The following is a 19996-nucleotide window of genomic DNA, read 5'->3' as shown; positions in this document are numbered from 1 at the left end:
AGAGAGCAACTATGACAGACAAAAAGGAGACTTCTTTCTTGTATTCAAAAATAGATTTTGTGTGCACGATTTACTCATTTTTAAATGTACACAGACAAATAATCCAGTGGCGTGAACAATTTATGTTTTCTGTGCGCATAATGGTTTTATTCCATTTCGTTTTAGTTTCAGATTCTTTAGGGCAAAAACCTGCTGTAATTAATGCAGTGCAGCTGATGTACAAAAATCATTTTGACACATTTGATACTTTGAAGTGTTATTGGAGGAGGAGCTTCTTCCAGAACCACTTTCCCACCCAGATTAAGGATATGGATATGAGAATGATTCATTCTCTTTCAACTGTGTATGGTGGAGGGGAGAGAGCGGAGTACAGGGTGGATGTCTGGGCGTCATTCCAAGATGCATCAGTGTCGCTCATGTCCGAGCCTGTCTCAGAGCAGGAAGATTGTCCATTCCCGATTTTGCTCTTGGCTTCTAAGATATTAGTCACTTTCGTCTTGAAGCCCTTATTTCAGTGCCACTAAATGAAAATGCACCTCCAGTCACTTGTCCCGGAAAAATAAAAAAGCTCAAAGCTGGTTTTTAAAATGAGGTTTTATTTACACCTACACATTAGTCACTGTTCCAAAAATGTAATCAGAGAAAAAAAAAAAACCTCAATATATGTTATTATGCAATACACTAGAAAGTGTCCCGTTGAGGTGAAAGGTGTAACTTGGGTGTGGCGTAAACGCCAGGTCTTGGTTTGGGTGCTTAGTCTGGATAGCAGGTCATCTATTTCCTAAGGCCTCTCTTTGTTCTCTTGGATCTGTGAAAACCAAAAAAAAAAAAAAAAAGAAAAACAGCTCATGAGGTTGAGGATTCAGGCTGAGCTTGTTTGTCTGCATATGGGGCATTGAAGAGGAAAAAGAAAAGTCTTCTTCCCCACCCAATCATACTTCACAAGCTACTTCAATGCTGTGCAAAACCCCTCAAACGTTTTCATATTTTTCCAAACTTCGTCCACAAACTTCAATGTGGCTTATTGGTATTTTACGCAACAAATCAAAACAAATTAGGTGATGATTGAGAATCAGATAGAAAACTTTACATGTTTATTCCGACCCTTCGAGTCAATACTAGGTTGCAAGTATTTCTGACCATTTTCACTGTCATTCCTGAAATAAAAACCATCCCAACATTATGCTGCTTTCCTCTCCATATTCTCTCCGTTGGGATGAGCTGTTCAGGGTGATGGGCAGTGTTGGTTTTTCTGGCATCAGTAGCATGATGTTTGGGTGGCCAAAAAGTTCAGCTTAGGTCTCATTTACAGATAAGACAATCTTTCTTGTGTGTCCTCTATACCTAGACTGTTGCAAGCTCCTAACAGGATTTGTTACAAATCTCCATCTTTATACCTTTTCATAAATACCAGCTTTCTGTGCACGACTAGTAAGATTTTATGAGTTGTGTGTCTGTAAGGTGTTCAAAGCTAGGGATACTGTTTTGCCACATAACACTTCTCCTAAACGTTGTGAAAGAGATGCGGAGATGTGTGTTTACGCGGCAGTAATGCTGTTATTAAAAAAAGACTCTCCTGCAGCAAGAGTGAAAGCTGACGTTCATTTCGACTGGCTGGTGGAGGCTTGACATGAGAGCAGCGTGTTTATTGGTTAAAAGGAGAAATAGATTCTCACGTTTTCTGATGGTCGCTCACACGGTTTCTCAGCACATTTATCTGGAACAAAGAAATGAAAAGGCACAAATGTTACTGTGGCAGTGTGTTTTGTTTTTTACTTGATGTAGAAATGTTGCAAACTGGCGCACACAGGCACCTCATATTTCTGCCTGGTGAATTGGTACTGCAGGTCAAACTTCTCTGCCTCCAGCTCAAACATCCACTCCCATAACTCCTTGGCCTTCTCCCTGGGAAGTGAGGTTTTATACTTATCCTTTAGTACTCTTACATTCTTATAGAAATGAGAAGAGACGTTCAGTGATGCGGCAAAATATCTCTCCACCTACTTGAGCTTTTCCTGCCCCAAGTTGTCGATATCCAAAGATTTACGTCTTTCACTCAAAATCTTCTTTTTCTTCTCTCTCTCTGTCTGCCTTTTACCGCTTCGCTTCTCGTTCTGGGAAAATGAAACACTTTGAGGATCTGTTGATATTTGATTTTTTTTTTAAAAATCCTTATTTTGTTACCAGCTTCTGCATGTAGCCTCCAAAGTGGAGGCTGGTCAAGGTTTTTTTCTTCTTTGCGTCATCTTCTGCTCGTTTCTTTGCCTCTTCCTCTTCTTTACGAGCCCTCTCTTCCTGGAAGACAACAACATGCAACCAACGAGTAAAATAGTCAGCAATAAAAATTTGTATATGTTACAAGCAACAGCAACACATCTCAACCTCAAGTCGCTTTTGACGCTCTTTGTCTCGCTCACTGCGTATCCGTTGCTGCTCCGCGCGCTCAGAGCGGCGCTTCTCCTGAAACAGTTTATAGCACTTTGCCATTATTGCTGCATGGTTTAATTGGTCCGTCTTCTACCAAAGTGTAATTAAGGCACGCACAATTCGTTCTTTGAGACTAATGAGCTCCTCTTCTTCCTTCTTTCTGCTTTCAAAGTGAACCTCAATCAAAGTCTGGAGCTCCATCAGGTCTTTCTCCATCCTCTTACGGTGGATGTCCTGCAGAAGCACACATTCAGAATGATTAAAGGTGCATCAAAAAGGAAATTCACAGTAAAGTAAAAAATAAAAGCAGCGCTTTCAGTCGATAATCTGAAACCAGAGATGTGTTACTTACGTCAAAATCCACCCTCTCCCCATCTGGGATCTTAGGAGGGATGAGGTTGGGCATAAGAAACGGCCTAAAAAGTAAAAAAAAAAAAAAAAAATGGTGTAAACACTAGTCACCTTCAGTTTGTCTGCATTGTTATGTTTCCCGTCTTCATCTTGACAACACTGTATTGGTTTTCCATGTGGTTCAGGTCAGGTCAGGTTGCTGGCCAATGCATTACATTGACACCATAGTTATAAAGGAATGTATTGATGCACCTCAGCAGTGTGGGCAGGTACCAAGTCCTGCTTGAAAGTGTAATTAGCATCTCAGTAGAGCTTGTCAACAGAAGGAAGCATGAAGTGATTTATAATTTCTTGGAAGGACATCTCTGCTAAATTTGAACTTAAGATTGCGAATATCTCTTCTTGTGATTTATTTATTTTTTTCTGCCAAACTCTTCAGTTTAATTGAGCTGCATTTCTCTCACTGACAACTAAGAAAACATCTCTGGTACAGAGATAGCAAAGTCTACATTGAGCACGAACATGTGTGCTCATCTATTAGTGTTACTTACTTGAATTTTGGTTTGGCCTCCTCCTCTGTGGAGTTGGAAAACAAACAAAGAGAAGAGATTACAGAGATGAGCTAAACCAGACCACACACACACACACACACACACCCACACACGCATGCATGCAAACTGACAAAACCTGACACACTCATTTGCCAAGAGCATACCAAAACATGCCAGGAAGTCCAACCAAGTCTCAACAAAGACGTTGTTTTGTAACCTTAATTAAGCAGGAAATTAACTCTGGCGTGACTAAAATAAAGCTTCAGTACATTAAAAAGAGCAACAAACAGAAAAGGTGCAACGTGTGAACCATTGGTAATACCTTCTTCCTCTGCCTCCCCTTCACCTGAAACCAAATTGAAACAGGCAACTGAGATATTGTGGTTACAAAAGTCAAGTGGGCGAGAAATGTGTTGGAATAACTGTGGCTCAAAGTTAAGAACCAGAAAAGACACAGGACAAACTAGTACTTATAAACTCAAGTACTGAGTTATTCTCTGTGCTGCCAAAAGGAAAGGTTTCCATCATCAGTCACATTCTTTAATTAAGCTCTGGGTGTTTCTTTAGAGAGACGGGCCTTGATAAGTGCTGGTATCTTCCCAGACAAAGGACTGCGACCTCTAATAAGACGACCTGTCAAATCAAAATGCCACAACTCAAATGTTGTTTATGTATCTCAAAGGAATGAAGGAAGTTTTCAAATAGTCTTTTTGTAATAGTTTTTTAACACTGCAGGCCTAGTAGTTTTAAAGAATTACTCGCACGCATTTATTAACTTATCGTCTATTAGACTGTTATTCATAACACAGTAGACATTGAAAAGTTTTTGGCTCTTAATTCTTGATGATCAGGTGGTTTTTCTGACTTGGTCATTTTGATTAAAATGACTAACTTTCTTATTTGCCTGTGGCACTTTTAATAATTACCCATAGCCAAACTAAGCATATTATCGCATGACGCATGCAGAAGCCCCGTAGGAAGCTGTCTTAACATTCAGGTGCAGATCAGGCATAAAGATGAGACACATTTTCCGTATCATGCCTCTCCTTTCACAGTAAGACAGACATGAGAGATAGAGATAGACGTTTGCCAAACGTGTTAGTATGACTAATGTACTGGAGCCTCAGGGCTGGGAGGGAAGGGACGCCTGTAGATGACTCTTCCGTGGCCGTGTCTGGTTTGGCTAAGTAAACAAGTGTGTGTGACTCCTCAAGAAACCTGCAGAAGGTTGCGCTCTGAGAAAAGGACATGTGACCTTCCTGCCCCTTGTGGCGATTGGTCGTGAATACTCATCATCACTTAGATGTCTATTAAATACAAATACAACAGAAAAATGATCTGCTGCTTGGTCCTCACAAGCAGAAACAATCCTTAACAATACCAATAAAAGAGGCGCTCACCTTGTTCTTCATCGCCCTCCTCTGCCGGTTTATCTTCCTCTTGCACCGCGTCTGTTGGCACACAGAGAGAGTTGCAATGTTATGCCAGTGAAAAACTTTTTTTACAGCAGTAGGGTGTGCTACTGAGCCGTTGCCTCGTTTGAACTGTCGTTTTGCAGCTTTTCAGATGTCCTTCGTGAACAAGACAGGATGAAACGACATCAGAAGAGATAAAAAAAAAACTGTTCACTTTTAGAAGAAGATTATTTAAATTTAAATACCATTTCTAAATCTGTTACAGGCTTGCAAAATATGTTTCCCATTTGTTGCTTGTATTTTGGACGTGTGTACAGTCGAAGCCGGGTATTTACATAACTATTTTCATCACTAATGAATAATTATTTTATAAGGTAGGATTAGAATTTTTTTTTTCCAATTTTTTAAAATGCCACAACAGTAAGAAGTTTCATTACTTTCTTGAAATTCTGAATTTTACAAATATCAGTGTTAGAACTGTGCATTGTCACAAGTCTGGTTCATTTTTGGGGTACAATTTCCAGGGCATGTTTATCTTTTCAAACTATTATGCCCAAACATGAACACCATGGAAATTCCAGCCATGCTACTCTTCAGGAAAGAGACAGATCCATGGCTTGGTGTGAACTGTGGCACTAAAGGAAAACTTCTTGTAAAAGGCGCTGGTGTGAAAGTGGAGTTATCCACTGACATGAGCTGAAAAACTTACATTATATTATTCCTGTGGTCTCATGAAACTACAAGTTAAGTGTTTGGCCATACTGACCATTATTGCATTTGGCATTTGGAGAAAAAAAACAAAAAAACTGTGACGCTTGTGAGCTGGAAAACTTCATGAATATGAAGTGTGGGAATCAACATTAGTTGAAAAGTGACTTAAGGATAATAATTGTTTAGAGCCCTGATCTCTGTGTGTAACAAAATATGTACACACAGAGGTGAAATAAGGCAACATTGTTGACGTTAAAGGCAATTCTACCAAATACTAAGAGAATTCTATGTAACAGATCTTAAAGAAAAAAAATAAATCTTCTCATTTTTTGACATTTAGCAACAAGAAATAATTCTGTTAATCCTAATTGACCAGAAACAGGAACTCTTTGGTCAGGTTTAATTTCAGACAGAGAGAGGAAAAAAAAAAGGTTCTACTTATACATCGCATACAAAATATTTGGTCTCAGCCGTGATCTCCTTTAAACCTTGAGCAGATCAGAGCTTAATAATATTTATGGGATCTCAGCAGTATAATATACCATTTTTGTTTACTTATAAATGCAACTTTTCCTTTTCTCATTAGGTTGATTGAATAGTGGGATATTAGAAAGTAGGATAATCTTAGATAATTTATGTTTCTCTTTAATCTTAGCCATGCGTTTTATTTACTTTTTAGTCAATTCTTTCCTGTAAACTGATTCTACTTGACCTTGACCAACCATTTCAACATTTGCTTTCAGTCAAGAAAGGTTGTCTAGATGTTGTGCTCACAGTAGTACCTTCCTCAGCCTCCTGCTGTTCTATTTCTTGCTCCCCTGCAGTGGAAAGCACAAGGCTGATTATAACTGTGTGAACATCTGGAGCCTTCCCTCACGGTTACTTCAGGAAAAAAAACAGTTACACAGATGATGATGCTTCATGTGGTGAAAGCGATGACAGGTATGGCACAGAAAATTAAACTGATGGGTACAGATAGTCCATTGCCTGTCTTTAGGGCGCCACACCCAGCCTGCAGGCAATAAATGAAAATTTGGTGCCCAACTGACTCATACCGCTGAGCCATGGGGACGCAGAACTTTTCTGTCTAGGTTCACTGAATCACTCAGTGGTGACCTTAAGTCATACCCTATTGCTCCCCACACCTAATGCCAGGAATCATTTTGACATGTGTGGTCCCGTGCTGCTGCCATGCTTGTGCAGGCACCTCAGGTTCCCAACACCTCGCCGAGCAGCTACACGATTTATCCCACACTGCGGCCCAGGCAGAATCTGTCAAGAGTTGGTTTTTGGTGCCTGCATGAAGGAGCTTTTATCTCCGTGTCCCTGTTTGGAACGAATTCTTTGGCCGCTGCATGATAACACTATCACTTTGTCATTTAAGCCCTTTGGTGCCGTTTATTAATATGTTGGCTCCTGCAAATCTTATATACTTATCAGCGGTCAGTGGAAATAATTCTATTAGCACCAGACTTTTCACATGTTGCCACTGATATTTTGATTATTTAGCTTTTATTTTGAATTACTTAATATCTCTTTTTTTCTTCTTATTATTATTTATTTTTAGTTTTGAAACTTGATTTTGCCCTCTGGTCTTTTCACTGTCATCATTATTAAACCCGCTGCAAAATGCTATGAGTGACAAAGTAACCAAAGTAAGTTTCATTGATCAGTGTCACTATAAAACAAATAGATGATCAGTGTGACTCATTGGTAGCCTAACATAAATAACTTAGTGTTGTTTTAAACCTTTGTAATAGATGTGATGTAAAACAGAAACAATATTTCTCAGGAATAACAATGTTTTAATTCCACCTGTTGCCATGTAATTGTTTCGCGCCCTATAGAAACATACACAAAGTATTCAGCAAAAAACGTTAAACATCAACACTCAGTGTCATGACTCATTAACTGCAAATACCTTCAACTGCCTCTTCTTCTTCTTCTTCCTCTTCTTTTTCAAATTAATGAAGTTGAGGAAATTCGACAGGCAGTGAAGCAGAAAGATAAACACAGAGCAATGCAATTATATATAGTGCAACTACGCTACTTGGAGTAGTGCCTGGTGCAGTAGGTTAAATGTGAAAGGCTGATAAAATAGGCATGTAGGATTAGTTTAAGAAAACATTGCTCTGCACAATGTGGGGGTTCTGTTTAGACAGCAGTACCGATCTTTCTGGAACATCATTGTGCCTCGTGATTCATGAGTTCTTACCTTCCACCTCCCTGCGGAAAAACAAACAAAGTTTACTTTTTTCTAGGACGCGTGACAATGCATCATCACTTCAGAAACTTTTAGCTGTAATGGCAACAAATGCTAAGAAAAAAACCCCTCTGTGTTTGTGAAGCTAAGTCGTGTGGGTGCAGCCAGGGAGACGTGTTCAGTTTGGTAAAGAAGTAATTCCAGACACAACAGAGAACAGGCTTCAACCTACTCGTACTCCTCAACCACTTCCTCGTTGTCCGACATGGTCGGGCACGTTCACCTGAACCTGAACATCAAAATGCAGATTCGGTTAATTCACCCAAAGGTCACGAGGCCAGAAAAAAACAAACCAAAAACAAACAACCTTTTCACTCTGGTTTACGGCAGTCTTACCTGAACAGGCAATAAGATGAACAAGAAAGAAAGAAAGCTAAAGGTGCAGCTCCTAACCTTTACTGACTGGTGAGTGTCACTGAGGGTGAAACTGGGGATTATAATGAGGGGAAGAAGTTTTAGGACGCCCCTGTTGTGTTATTAATAACTTTGTAGATAGCACATACTTGTCCTGTAACTCCAAAAAAGGCTGCTGGGAGCACCGGCTGTGGCTTCAACGTGCAAAAACAAACCAGATAAAACCATATCTGCACACGCCCTCTGACTCTCACACACACACTTAAGTTTAAATAGCGCCCTGCCACTAACAAAGCACACAGGCATTCGGCGCTTATCTACATTTTGTCTTTCCAGATAAAGTCGTCTGTTTTGGTTCAAGTTGGAGAAAACCGCAGCAGACACTTGCTGTAGGAAAACATTTTATTTCTCAGACAGGCAGAATTGGTCCACAAGTCCAAATATAAGATAAGACAAAATTCTTTAAATTACAACTTCTGCATTCAATAAACATCATTAGCCTGAAGACCTACCCCAGTTTAAAGTGCGTGAAAAATGAATTAAAAGTAAGGCAAACAGCTGCGTAATTTCAACAAGTGGTGATGCTCTCATGTCGCCACATTTGCTTTCAACTTATATTTTTACTTATTACAAGTCAGTCAAGCATATTCATCTTATTTTTAGAATGCAAAACAAATAAGCAATGCAGAGTGTTAGGTAAAAGCCTAAATAAGCGGAAAAGAAGGATCCTTCTAGGCGAGGCCGTTTTATTTCTCCCTCTTGTGTGCTTCAGCAGTGAAAAAAATAAAATAAAATAAAAAAAAAGAAGCCAAAAGGTCAGCCATGACATCCAAGACTTCGCCTCCCCTGTAAAAACAAACATTCAGTCAGACTTTTGAAGAAATTAATATTGTAATCCTGCTTGTAAGTTGGTATGATAATTTTGTGCTTAATTCTTTTTAGGCGAGGAGGCAGTTTAAGTAATTACATTTCACTTCTGGTGTTTTCCAGAACTGATTTCAGCACTTTCCTCCCCTCGGTTCTCAAAGAGGCTCCTCTTGCTGCTGATGTCCACATTTCTCAGGTCCTACAAGGAGACAGTGGACAAATGTTCATACAGACAGAAAAAATAGAAGTGTACGATTTCGCACACAGACGTGAAGAAATTAGGACATCTTGTGCATTTCCACACATTCAGACATATCGATATTAATTTGAACTTTTTTGAAGAATTCAAGTAAGATATATAAAAAAAAAGAGTTTCAGAAGTAAGATGGTAGCAGCTTAAGAGTCATTCACCTGGGTTTCTGCTGGATATTCTATACTATTCTATTCAAGTCAGTAAAAAAAAAGATAAAACAATCCTCCCACTTAAATATCCAAGAGTGAAAAACATTTAAAAGAGATGCACCCTGAAAGCAGACCATAAAATGCAAATAAATTCAAATCATAAAATGTTGTCACATGATGCACATACCAGAAAGTGATTGCATACGTTTAATTTTAATGGAATATCTCCTAAAAAAAAAAAAAAGTTTGAAGTTTGAAGTTTAGATTAACAAAAGGTTACATTTTTATTCAAGGTGCAAATAAATAATTTTATTTCCGGGGTAAGTAAAATGCAAGATTGGACACCAATATCTGAATATTTCTTGATAAAATAAATTGGGGTTTTTTTGTTAGTTCATTATATATAGCTTTATATGTGTCTATTAAGGAATTACAGCATCCTTTTAACAACTGAGCCACTCAAAAAGCTTCGGTAGTTGACACAGAAACGAGTGTAAAATCTGGAAGCAATAGCTGTTGTAATCTGAGCTGTATTTTTGATTTGGTCCAAACCTCCTGCTGTTTCTCACTCAGCAGTTTCTAACCAGAATAACGCCACAGTAAACCTGAAAACTGGAATGGGAGCAGCAGAAACTCCCGACCTGATGCTACAACCTGACTCTAGAGTGTTGCTGCCCTCTGGCTTTCACAGAGGGCATACATATACATTTCACTTTGTTTCATTTCAGAGACAGTCTGAATAAAATGACACACTTACAAGGCTGAGTGGAGACCCTGGTTGATTGGTCTTATTGAGCCAGGTGTTGATGCGATCTGACATTCCTGATGTGAAGCTTCTAAATTCCTGATAAAAACAAAATACAAATATTTTACAGTATTTTTTTTTTTTTTTTTTGCATGAGCACACTGGCAGATATGACAAAAAATATGAGGAATTGTACAGTAAAAAAATAAAATAAATGAATGTACACTTCTGGAAACTCCAGGGCTGGTGGGGCTCCGTGCCTGCTGATCCTTCTCAAACAAGCCTCGTTTCCTTGAGACTTCTTCCAGCAGGAACAGGGTCCTCTGGGTCACATCCGGGGAGCGTGGCACGTCAGATTTCTGGAGGCATACAAGTAGCAGAAAAGAAACAAAAACAATCAGCAGAAATATTAATAGCTTGTTCAGGCTATTTGTAGTAGACAGCTAAGTGGACACTGAGAATCAAAAGGCCTCTGTTCTAAAAGATTTAAAATCTGTTCTTTATTTTAAACTGAGTAGTGGGTAAAAGTAATGAGACACAGACATATAATCACTGAGGTGACACTTTATTTGACAGGGTGTGCATAAGACTGACATGACACTGTCAGTAAATAATGACACTTTGAATGCAAAGTTGACACTTTCAATGTACTTTTAATAGAAGTTTTAATGTAACTTTGCATTAAACGTGTCATTATTTACTGAATGACACTTCATGACAACAGTTGTAAATATTCATGAAGACTCCTTCATCTTCATGACAGTGACATGTCAGCTTAATGCACACCTTGTCAAATAAAGTGTTCATAAACCCATTAAGGCAAGTTTTAATAGGTTTGTGTAAACTACCAAAATGAGTCAGTGTGTTTTGTAATTTATAGTACAATGAAGTTCACTTTCTTGTCCCAATCAGTAAAAAGTAATCTATTTAAGGAAACACAGCTGGTTATACTGAGGGACTAATTCTGAATGTAGCACCAGTTGATAGCATCATGCTGGAACTTCTCAGGAATCCTTCATACTTGGCAGTGGGAAGGAAAACCCACTTTAAATAGGAAGGAACCTCCTACAGAATATGGTTTAGTGTGAGCCTCTGTCTGGATTAATGAATCAGGGCTTTGAATCTCCAGAAATGACACACCAAAAACACAAAAGGACTTGTTCAGGAGCACTTCCTATATTTCAAAATAAGTAACAAGTTTAATATTCTGTGCTGAAAACTGCTGGATATCTTTAGATTAACACAAATGATAGAATCTATGCTCATTTCACACATGCACAGAAATTTCAACAGCAGTGAATCCAGTTCACGGGCTTTTCCACATCCATCTTTGTCCTGACTTTGTCTCTATTTGACTTCAAATGTAAGCTGCACACATTTCAAAGATATTGTTTCCAACGTCATCGTCAAAAACAAATACTGTAAGCTGCAGCCTTATTCATCCACAGCAGCTCAAACTCTGTTCATGGCAGTATTTTATTGTGAATGATTTTGTGCTTCACTTTTTCAACATGGACTAAAACTTCTAACACCAAAACTCTTCAAAATATTAGCTGATCTTTCCAAATGCACTACAACTCAACAATTAAAAAAAAATAGCTCAAGAACAACTTGTTTATGTTACTGTCAGTCTGGGAGGGTGGAGTGTCTGACCTGTGCTGCCTGAGCAAGCTGCTCCATCTTCTCCTTGATGGATCTGGACGAGACCCTCTGCCTAGAGCTGCACAGACACAACAGATGTATCCACTTCTTCACCACAAACTACAATGATTAAAATAATAACTAGTAAATATAGAGAAAAAGTTATGAAATGAAAGAAGAATACTAACTTACTTTCTCTGGAAAGATCCCTTATCCTCATCTTCATTATGGTCCTAGTCCAAACCCAAACAGGAAATACATTGAAGTATTATAAGCAAAGACAACACTTCATTTCATTCAGCTGGCACTGATGTGTCTCTATTAAGTGTGCACAGTTAGCTCCTCCACATTAAGCTGATTAACACAGATTGAAAATATTTGGTCAGTTTCATCGCTTCAAGCAAACGAAAATGAAGTTATCTTACTGTCTTTGCTTCAAACTTCTTCGAGGCCATCCGGACACTGGCACTACAGTAAAACAAACAGATCATCTATCAAAAATCTAGAAACAGATAGAAAAATTGCAATAATACTGACGGGGTTGGATCCTAACCTCCTCTGGAGCGGCGCGCTCTCCTCTTCCTTCTTCTTCATCATCTGCGTTAAGACAAGTCTGAGTGAGGATCTGTGTGTCCGGCAGCACTTACTCTGAATGTCTGAATGCTAATGTTCTACGCATTCATCTGCTCTCTCTTGTAATGTGTTTGGATTTTTAACAAAGCAGGCAGTCAGCCTGTAAATATTGCTTTAGATATCAACATGAGGTCAAAGCTTTGAGCTGCGCAAGCAAATTCTGCCGAGCTGATAGACGAGCAAGCTGATGTAAGATTAACAGTCAAATTGGCAGAGGTCAATGTTGGCATTTAAAGGGAAAGGGATGTGCATTCATATGCATGTGTGAGTGTTTACCCTGAAAGATATGGTCCTGGAGCTCTGTCTGAGGAAGGGAGGTTTGGCTGCCTCTTCAACTTTTCCAGTGGTGGAAGAGCCGTTGGAGCTGACCTGAACGAAAACACAGATGAGCCTCCTGCTACATCTAGTCAGAGTTTAGATGAGCCGCAGATGTGTGTATTTGTTAACTTTCTGCAGGTGTAGCTCTGTGTTTTCACTGTTGGGAAAAAGAAGCCTAAACTTTTACTCTTCCACCATCAGGGGGTGCTGTTTCTGTAATTGAACTGGTGGGCTGTGAGTAAAATTAAATTCAGTTCGGCTTAATTAACATAATGCCAATATACAGTAAATATCCAGTCAAGCTGCTCTACAAAGAAAGCATTTCACCTGATGAGTACTTTGCAATTCATTTGACAAGCAAAACAGGAAGTTGAGATAAAGCTGTAAATTGTGGCTTATGTCTGTACAATATATTTGAGTGTGCACATTGGACTACCTCCTGCGCATGTCCATTCTGAATGGGGCTTTGAGATCCATGGGAGGATGTACTCTGGCAGGGTGAGGGGAACGGATCCCGGGGGGACAAAGGTGCTGATGGAGAACCAGGGCTCATGGGAGTTGTGCGGCCAGATGGAGGGTTGTCAAGGGAAATGGACACAGAGCTGCAACAGGAGAAACACGCAGGAACTTTAAGATTAACCTTACAAAACTAATAAAAACCCTTTAAAAATAGACTTGTTTTCTTCCTGACTCTCTTCCATAAAGACGACATTATTGTAGTGCATGACTAATAATTGCCCTTTTCACACAATGTCCCTCCTGAGATGTGGATCTGTGCAGATCCTCTCGAGTAACAGTAGCCTTTTTTTATTGACTCTTTGACTAATCCTCCCACTGCCAGGCTTGAATGGTGGATGACTATGTGTTGGCAAGTTTGCAGTTTTAGGGTGTGATTTTTTCATCTTCCATTTTTGTCTGATTGACTGAACATGGCTCTGTAAAATATTTACAGCTTGAGATATTGCATCATAACATGTTGTAACGCTACTGTAAACGTCTTCAATCGTTTCCTCAAAAGTGGAATTTACTAACTCAACAGCAGTCTTCTGAAGTCAATAGGTCACACAAAAATGTCCTAGCAATATTATATTATGCTTGTATTTTTACATAATGCTGTAAAAATACAAGCATAATATTTTGTTTCTAAAGCTGAAAATTATATTTTCTTGTCCTTCATTTTTGCAACTATGACTTACTTTGTTTTGGCTACAACATCAAATTCTATTGAAGTTTATGATTGCAAAGTACCAAAACTGCACACAAGCCCCAGGGTTAATAAATATTCATTAAAAATATATCTCATTAATAGCTACATGTTAATAAATACAAAATCCCATTATCAACCTGACAAACTTGCGCGCTGAGCTGGAGGTTGGTTTGGGTTTAGGTGCAGGCTCTCTGCTGGATGACTCTCCATTTTCATGCTACCAAACAAATACAAAGAAAATACAGTAAACATAATTAGTCAGAGCACATTGAATGTTTTCAATGCTTTTGTACATATGTACCTGTAACACACCTTACATTACATAACGCAGTATGTTATATATCCTAATTTGCAGTTATACTGTGAGTCTGTACGTGTAAGACCAGATAAGGTTCAAATTATGACTTTAAATACCTCTTATCTAGGTGTTAGAGATGTTTTGCATGGTCAGCTGCATCACAGAAAGACTGCAATTCCAGTAACTGCACAGCAGTATTCAATGTTTAACTCTAAACCTTTTTGCATTTTACCATTTTTCAACAGTCATATTTTAAACACTGTATGTCCAAGAAAAATTTTATTATCTGCAAAAACCATGTATAACTTTTTTTTTTTTCTTGCACTATGGTCAACATAAGTGAGCTGACTGAAAGCTTTGGCTCCACATTGCCCCAAACCCTTCAGGCCAGAAAAGAAACACAGTTTATACATAAAATGAATTACATCTTAATGTTGGATTCAATTCTAGGTGATATAAATGTGGAACACCAACATTACACATGATACAAATTTGGATCTACTGTAACAATTTACACCTTTCACAGGTCTAATTGACTCAAATGCACAGAAAAGCATTTTGAAGACTGTTGCAACCATATGCAACCAAACTAGCTTCAACCCAAACTAGCTCAATGAACTGCAGCCAGATTATAAGACAGAAGCAACACTTGGGTTCAGCTGGCCCAAATTTTTTATGGGCCAGTTTTTTTTGTTTTTTATGAACATGCAAAGCAAACTACTGTTAAGGAGGACAGTGATCAATATCCAACATACTGAGACTCTGTTGAGGTAGAACTTAAGAAATGATTTACACAACTTTCCCTTTGCGTGGGGTAAGATACCAGCAACACTGCAGAGTTGTAGTTGTCAGAACATTGTGAAATATAAATAGGACAGCTGGGAGTGAAGGTTTCGTAAGTATTTCTGACTAATTTGACTAAGGAGGTATCTGTCAGATGTCCAAATGGAAACAGTTCATAACAACCATTTGCCCAACAGGAAACTGTAATATAAAATGTTCATCCCAGAAGTCAGAAGCAATATTTTAAATGACAGAAGAACATAACACTTGGGTCCCAGATTTTAGTTGCTTGGTATATACACTGCGTGTATACCACGCGTGTTGCAGTCATACACTGTTTATGACTGCAACAAAGTGCTTTCTGCAAAAAAAGAAAGAAAGAAAGAAGGAAAGAAACAGTGAAGATCTTTAAATTCAAGTATTGCCTGGTTTATACTGTTCTACGTTACTTCCAAATATACTGTATATCAATTTGTTATCTTGCTCGGGTTCATTTTCTTATGAACTGATGAAGTTTACCAGCAGCTTTAAAGGAAGGGCAAGTTATTAGCTCTAGAAGCTAATTAAAACCTCCCTTTGGCATTGGTCTCAACCATCTTAGTCGGATTATCAGAAAAAGAAAGATAACACAAGGCTGTAGAGATAAAGAGAAACAATCACATATCACCTCAAACATTAAACTATAAGCCAAAAAAGAACAGTGCATCAAATCACTGATCAACCTAACCAGGATACACAGCAAAAAAGGCTTTAAGGAAGTCACCAACAACCAAGTCTTTTATTCATGCTCCAAATCAAAGCTGCTGAAAATTCGAGCTGAAAGGGAAGAGCAAAGTCCAGGTCACCAGAGTAAACTCTCTGCCAATCATCAGATAGCGTGTTGCAATCACAGTCTGGCCAAAGGAAGAGATATAGGTAATTCATGTCAAGACAAGGAAGCGCCTCGTAATGTGTAATATAAAGTCAGCACCCTGAGACAGAATGATAAAAGGAAGAAGGTTGACCAAGGGCATTCTAAGGGCATCCTAAGTCAGAGCCACCATTTAGGATCTACATGTACATTGTAAGACACTTGCTGCTGATGAGGTGCTGCATAAACATATCCATATAAAGGAGAGGAAGGAGCCATCTCTAAAGCGTAAGTTCTTGTGTACCACCAGCTAATTGAGAAAGTCTCTGATTTAAAGAAGCACTGCCAAAGGCTAGAGGGATGTGGACTGAATGACAGGACAAAGGCACTGAACATGGCATCACTGGAACAGGAGCACCAAGCAGTAGATGCTGGAGGTCTCCCACACTGGACGAGACCTAGTGTGTGTGGTGTGTGAAAATCCACCTGAACCCACCTAGTAGCAGGGAAACAATACACAATACACATAGCTAAGTGGCTTGACGAGTGTGCAGGAAGATCTTCTCCAGTCTTCACCTGCCTTTTACTAGATCAGTGTTTTAAGATTGTATGGACAGTTTGCTCTCAGTAATGAAAGTTTAGTCATTTCCTGTTTAAGTTTAGTATAGTTGTAGTTTTGTCACTATTCAATGCCTTTTGTTTTTGCTTTTAATAAAATAATAGAAGGTGTTTCCATCTCCTTTTATTAGGACTTAAATATAACTCAAGTAAGCCTTAGCTACTTCCTTTACTTCCTATTACTTAACCTTTATGCTGTAATCCCTCACATTCTGCACTAAGAAAACATTAAGAACTATGTATGAGGTCATCATAACGACATAATTTTTCTCTACGTAGGTACCTGGCTAAAAAACCTGATTCATTTCAGCATTGACTTATCCTTAATAAAACTTTTTTCTTTGGGTGTTCACCTTTTTAAAGCACTTTCCAACTTGTGTATACAGTTGTTGTTTCTGTGCTTGTTTGGCCAACGTAATGTTCTTGTGCAACTCAAGACAGGAAAACAGAAGAATGTGTAATGCATTAACCCCACCCACTTTCTCTGGCTGAGAGATAACCACTGGATGATAAAAATATACCTAGCTATAAGTGTATGTGGACTTTTGCATAAAAACTGTTACCACACACACACTCAGAGGAAGGACGCTCATAGATTCACACTGTTCCCTCATATGGTGAAAGACGGTGCAGAAACAGACACTAATTCACATGAAAGTCTTCGTATTTGGTTTAATTTAAAACAAGAAGTATTTCTACTTACTTGTGTTTTTGTACCGTTAGTTCTAGTACTGCTGTTGCCGCTGCTGGTGGGACTGTAAGAAGATGTTTTAGTTGGCGGTTGTGGCTTGTACGCATTGCCCTTCTCCTCATCCAACTCCCCAAGAAGGACCACCCTTGCGTCTTCTTCTCCTCCTTCTCCTCTGCCTTCCTTTGAATCGCCCTCTTCTTCCTCTTTCTGCCGCCTTAATGCCTCCACTTGCCTCATCCTCCTTTTTTCATCACGCGTCCGCAGCATCTCTACAAAGTCCAGCTGTATCTGCTCAACACTGAGAAAAAACATCACACACACCTTTATGATCGGACAGCTTCTAGAGAGAGCATTGAAAAGATCTGTAGGCTCGGTGTCTGGTCAGGTTTCTATAACAAAGGGCTGTTTAGTCGTTTCTCTCTCTTTGAAGACTGCTTGTGCTCCAGATACTAAATTGCTAGTGTGCTTGGAAGCTTTTCATACGTTACATGTGTGTTTGTGTATTTTACAATTATACAGATAACAATCCAGAAAGGCAAACTTTAAGTACCCTAGTCACTGCATGTAATAAATCAATCCTAAGATTGGGAAAGGGATCCAAACCCCTTCAAATATATATATTTTTTCTTTTTTGTGCTGGTCAGATATATATATACACGAATAAAACAAAGTGTCAAGTTAACCTGCTGAGGCCTTGAGATGTCTCAGTGGAAGATTCGGGCCCAGAGGTGCCTCCACTTGTCGGTGGCATTCTGGGTGTCAGGCTGGAGTCCCCATCTTGGTCGGGCGTGCTACTGCTCTTCACCCTCCTCCTCTTCTCTCTCTCCACTTCCTCCTCATCCTCCATTGTCCACTGACGAGCTAGGCTGAATGAGGATGCACACGAGAGAAAGATCCAATAGTTACCAAATATTAAAGCCATTATGAGACGAAGAGACAATTAGTTTGAAAGCACCTGGAGAAATTATTGTCCAAGCCGATCTATCTGTTTTGGTTTCATGGACAGTAGAGATAATAGTAGAAATAACCGTTACACAAAACCTGTTCTACTTGTTCAGGCTTCACAGTTCCCTAGGGAAATGTATCAACAACTTCAGTTTACGTGACAAAGCAAAGCATAGATCACCATGAGGGAGAAGTTCCTGCAATTCAAATGCAAATAAGGATTTTCTAAAGACTTAAAACAGTAAAACATGGAAATGATTAATCTTTTTTTTTTTTTTTTTAAAGTTGTCCCGAGATTATCTGGTAGCTAAGATCCAGCCTTCTTGTTCAGAGTGAAGCCAAAGCTTTATCTTAAAATGAAACTGTGTAAAGTGTCACTGACACTTCACAACAACAGGTGTCATTGTCCCCTTTACAGAAAAGCCACAGTTAATCTTACCTGGACAGAGCCGACCAGTTTTTCCGACTGATAGACATGTTGGAAGAAAATTATAAAATATTCCAATTTCACTCGCAGATGGTGGGAAAAAGTCAGCAGGCAAGCTCTCTGACAGAGGGATAAAATTGGAGTCGGTGAGGCACAAAGCAGTCCACCTTTAGCCAGGTGCAACTCATGGAGGTATCACATGACCACAGAGGTGAGCCTTCCACCTGACAGAGAGGGGAGGGAGGGAGTCTCTCCTCTCCTTGTATGGTGAAAGTGTGGCTATGTCATGCTTTCTCATTATTATTATTACTAATAATAATTTCTAATAATAAACATGTATTAGATTTCAGGTGTATCATTTACACCAAGTTAACTATAAGGCTTTTGTTAGATGTTAACCAAAAATAGAGTTTTAAACTATTTAAAACAAAAACTTGAACAAGAGGAACAACGACAGAAACAAAACATGCAAGCCAAAGTCTGGCTAACATGTGCATGAGTGGCAAAACAACGTGGTTAACTCAGCTTCTCGCTATGCATGTGTATTTACGTGTGTAACAACGTTATTACTGTATTAACTACTATGTTTTTGTAACTGGCAGTGAGGCTTTTCACACTGTTGGTGAGACTCTTTGCCTTGTTGTTGGAGACCACACCTTCCTCTGTTGTGTGTCGGACTCTGACCCAGGCTCAGTCTGAGAGAGAGAAAGCAAGACACACAAACACGCACACCCACGCCCACACACACACACAGACTGCCCAACTTACCTGAGGTTAAATAGTCTACCCCTAACCTTGTAACTTTCATAAAAGTGAAGAGTTTGAAATAAACCTGCTGATGGGTTAACTACCTAAAGTCTAGAGTCTTTGGTTTGTTCTGTGTACTTGTGCAAACATAAACCTGCTTCCCACACATGTAAAAAAAAGTCTGCATGAAATTAAGATGCTATCTAGTAGTGCTGCTTTGCATGTCCTTCTTCAGTATGTTTCTGAATCTTGACATTTGACCTTTGCGTGGTTGCACTCCTGTATGGTCTGAAGTGTTTGTTGGTCCAGAGTTTGAAATATATTTGTCATCATTATAGCTCTATTAGACAATAAGTTAGATGGAAATGTATTTATTTCCAAGTAGCAACATTTTGCATTTGCATTTAACCAGATAAAGCGTTCAAAAAAGGATGAAAGGACAGTTTTGTTTTTTATGGACATGCAAAGCAAACAACTTTTAAGGAGGTATGCAGTGAGGATAGTTTCCTCTGCTCTCTCTCTCTCTCTCTATATATATATATATAGATAGATAGATAGATAGATAGATAGATAGATAGATAGATAGATAGATAGATAGATAGATAGATAGATAGATATGATGTTATTGCGATACAGTGAATTTCTAATATTTGTTGTGTTTGAATGAATTTTGATAATGTAAACACTTTTTTATGAATATGTTTCTATGTCCTTTATTTTGGGTTTATAAATTTTATCTTTTACCATTCAGC

General features: G+C 38.8%; 2 protein-coding genes across 6 annotated transcripts; both read right to left on the bottom strand.

The window, feature by feature from the left end:
- Positions 1-575: 575 nt before the first annotated feature.
- On the bottom strand, positions 576-8165 carry tnnt2a (troponin T type 2a (cardiac)). 5 transcript variants are annotated; one of them, XM_032566105.1, is made up of 16 exons: positions 8055-8165; positions 7891-7947; positions 7671-7681; positions 7377-7409; positions 6238-6273; positions 4730-4780; positions 3652-3675; positions 3330-3354; positions 2780-2843; positions 2545-2661; positions 2383-2460; positions 2185-2295; positions 2005-2114; positions 1815-1905; positions 1677-1717; positions 576-808 (listed from the first exon to the last, which is right to left on the bottom strand). In XM_032566105.1, the coding sequence occupies exons 2-16, from the start codon at positions 7923-7925 to the stop codon at positions 775-777; spliced, it is 861 nt and encodes a 286-aa protein (XP_032421996.1). In that variant the 5' UTR covers positions 7926-7947; positions 8055-8165; the 3' UTR covers positions 576-774. The 5 variants fall into 5 exon arrangements, with proteins under 5 accessions (XP_032421996.1, XP_032422005.1, XP_032422013.1 ...); XM_032566114.1 differs by having other exon boundaries at positions 7377-7400; positions 8055-8164; XM_032566122.1 differs by lacking the exon at positions 3652-3675 and having other exon boundaries at positions 8055-8164.
- A 295-nt stretch (positions 8166-8460) lies between these two features.
- On the bottom strand, positions 8461-18692 carry lad1 (ladinin). Its single transcript, XM_032565976.1, has 14 exons — positions 18510-18692; positions 17809-17991; positions 17138-17423; positions 14023-14102; positions 13115-13280; positions 12637-12729; positions 12281-12324; positions 12153-12195; positions 11920-11960; positions 11740-11806; positions 10311-10445; positions 10099-10185; positions 9040-9138; positions 8461-8918 (listed from the first exon to the last, which is right to left on the bottom strand). Exons 1-13 carry the CDS (start codon positions 18545-18547, stop codon positions 9043-9045), a joined length of 1359 nt encoding a protein of 452 aa, XP_032421867.1. The 5' UTR covers positions 18548-18692; the 3' UTR covers positions 8461-8918; positions 9040-9042.
- Between the last annotated feature and the right edge of the window lie 1304 nt (positions 18693-19996).

Source organism: Xiphophorus hellerii, chromosome 1 (genome assembly GCF_003331165.1).
Source record: "Xiphophorus hellerii strain 12219 chromosome 1, Xiphophorus_hellerii-4.1, whole genome shotgun sequence".
NCBI lineage: Eukaryota > Metazoa > Chordata > Actinopteri > Cyprinodontiformes > Poeciliidae > Xiphophorus > Xiphophorus hellerii.
The sequence above is the reverse complement of the archived record's forward strand: the minus strand, read 5'-3'. Positions and strand labels throughout refer to the sequence as shown.

Bases quoted from the DNA above. Each gene is read 5' to 3' on its own strand.
- tnnt2a (XM_032566105.1), bottom strand. From the start codon at position 7,925: ATGTCGGACAACGAGGAAGTGGTTGAGGAGTACGA. The intron at 2,844-3,329 runs GTAAGTAACACT...TTTACTTTTTAG, and splicing joins GAGGCCAAACCAAAATTCAA to GCCGTTTCTTATGCCCAACC. The intron at 1,906-2,004 runs GTAGGTGGAGAG...CTCACTTCCCAG, and splicing joins TTGGGGCAGGAAAAGCTCAA to GGAGAAGGCCAAGGAGTTAT.
- lad1 (XM_032565976.1), bottom strand. From the start codon at position 18,547: ATGTCTATCAGTCGGAAAAACTGGTCGGCTCTGTCCAG. The intron at 13,281-14,022 runs GTTGATAATGGG...CTCCTGTTGCAG, and splicing joins TCAGCGCGCAAGTTTGTCAG to CTCTGTGTCCATTTCCCTTG. The intron at 9,139-10,098 runs GTAAGTGTGTCA...GTCTCCTTGTAG, and splicing joins CAGGGTCTCCACTCAGCCTT to GACCTGAGAAATGTGGACAT.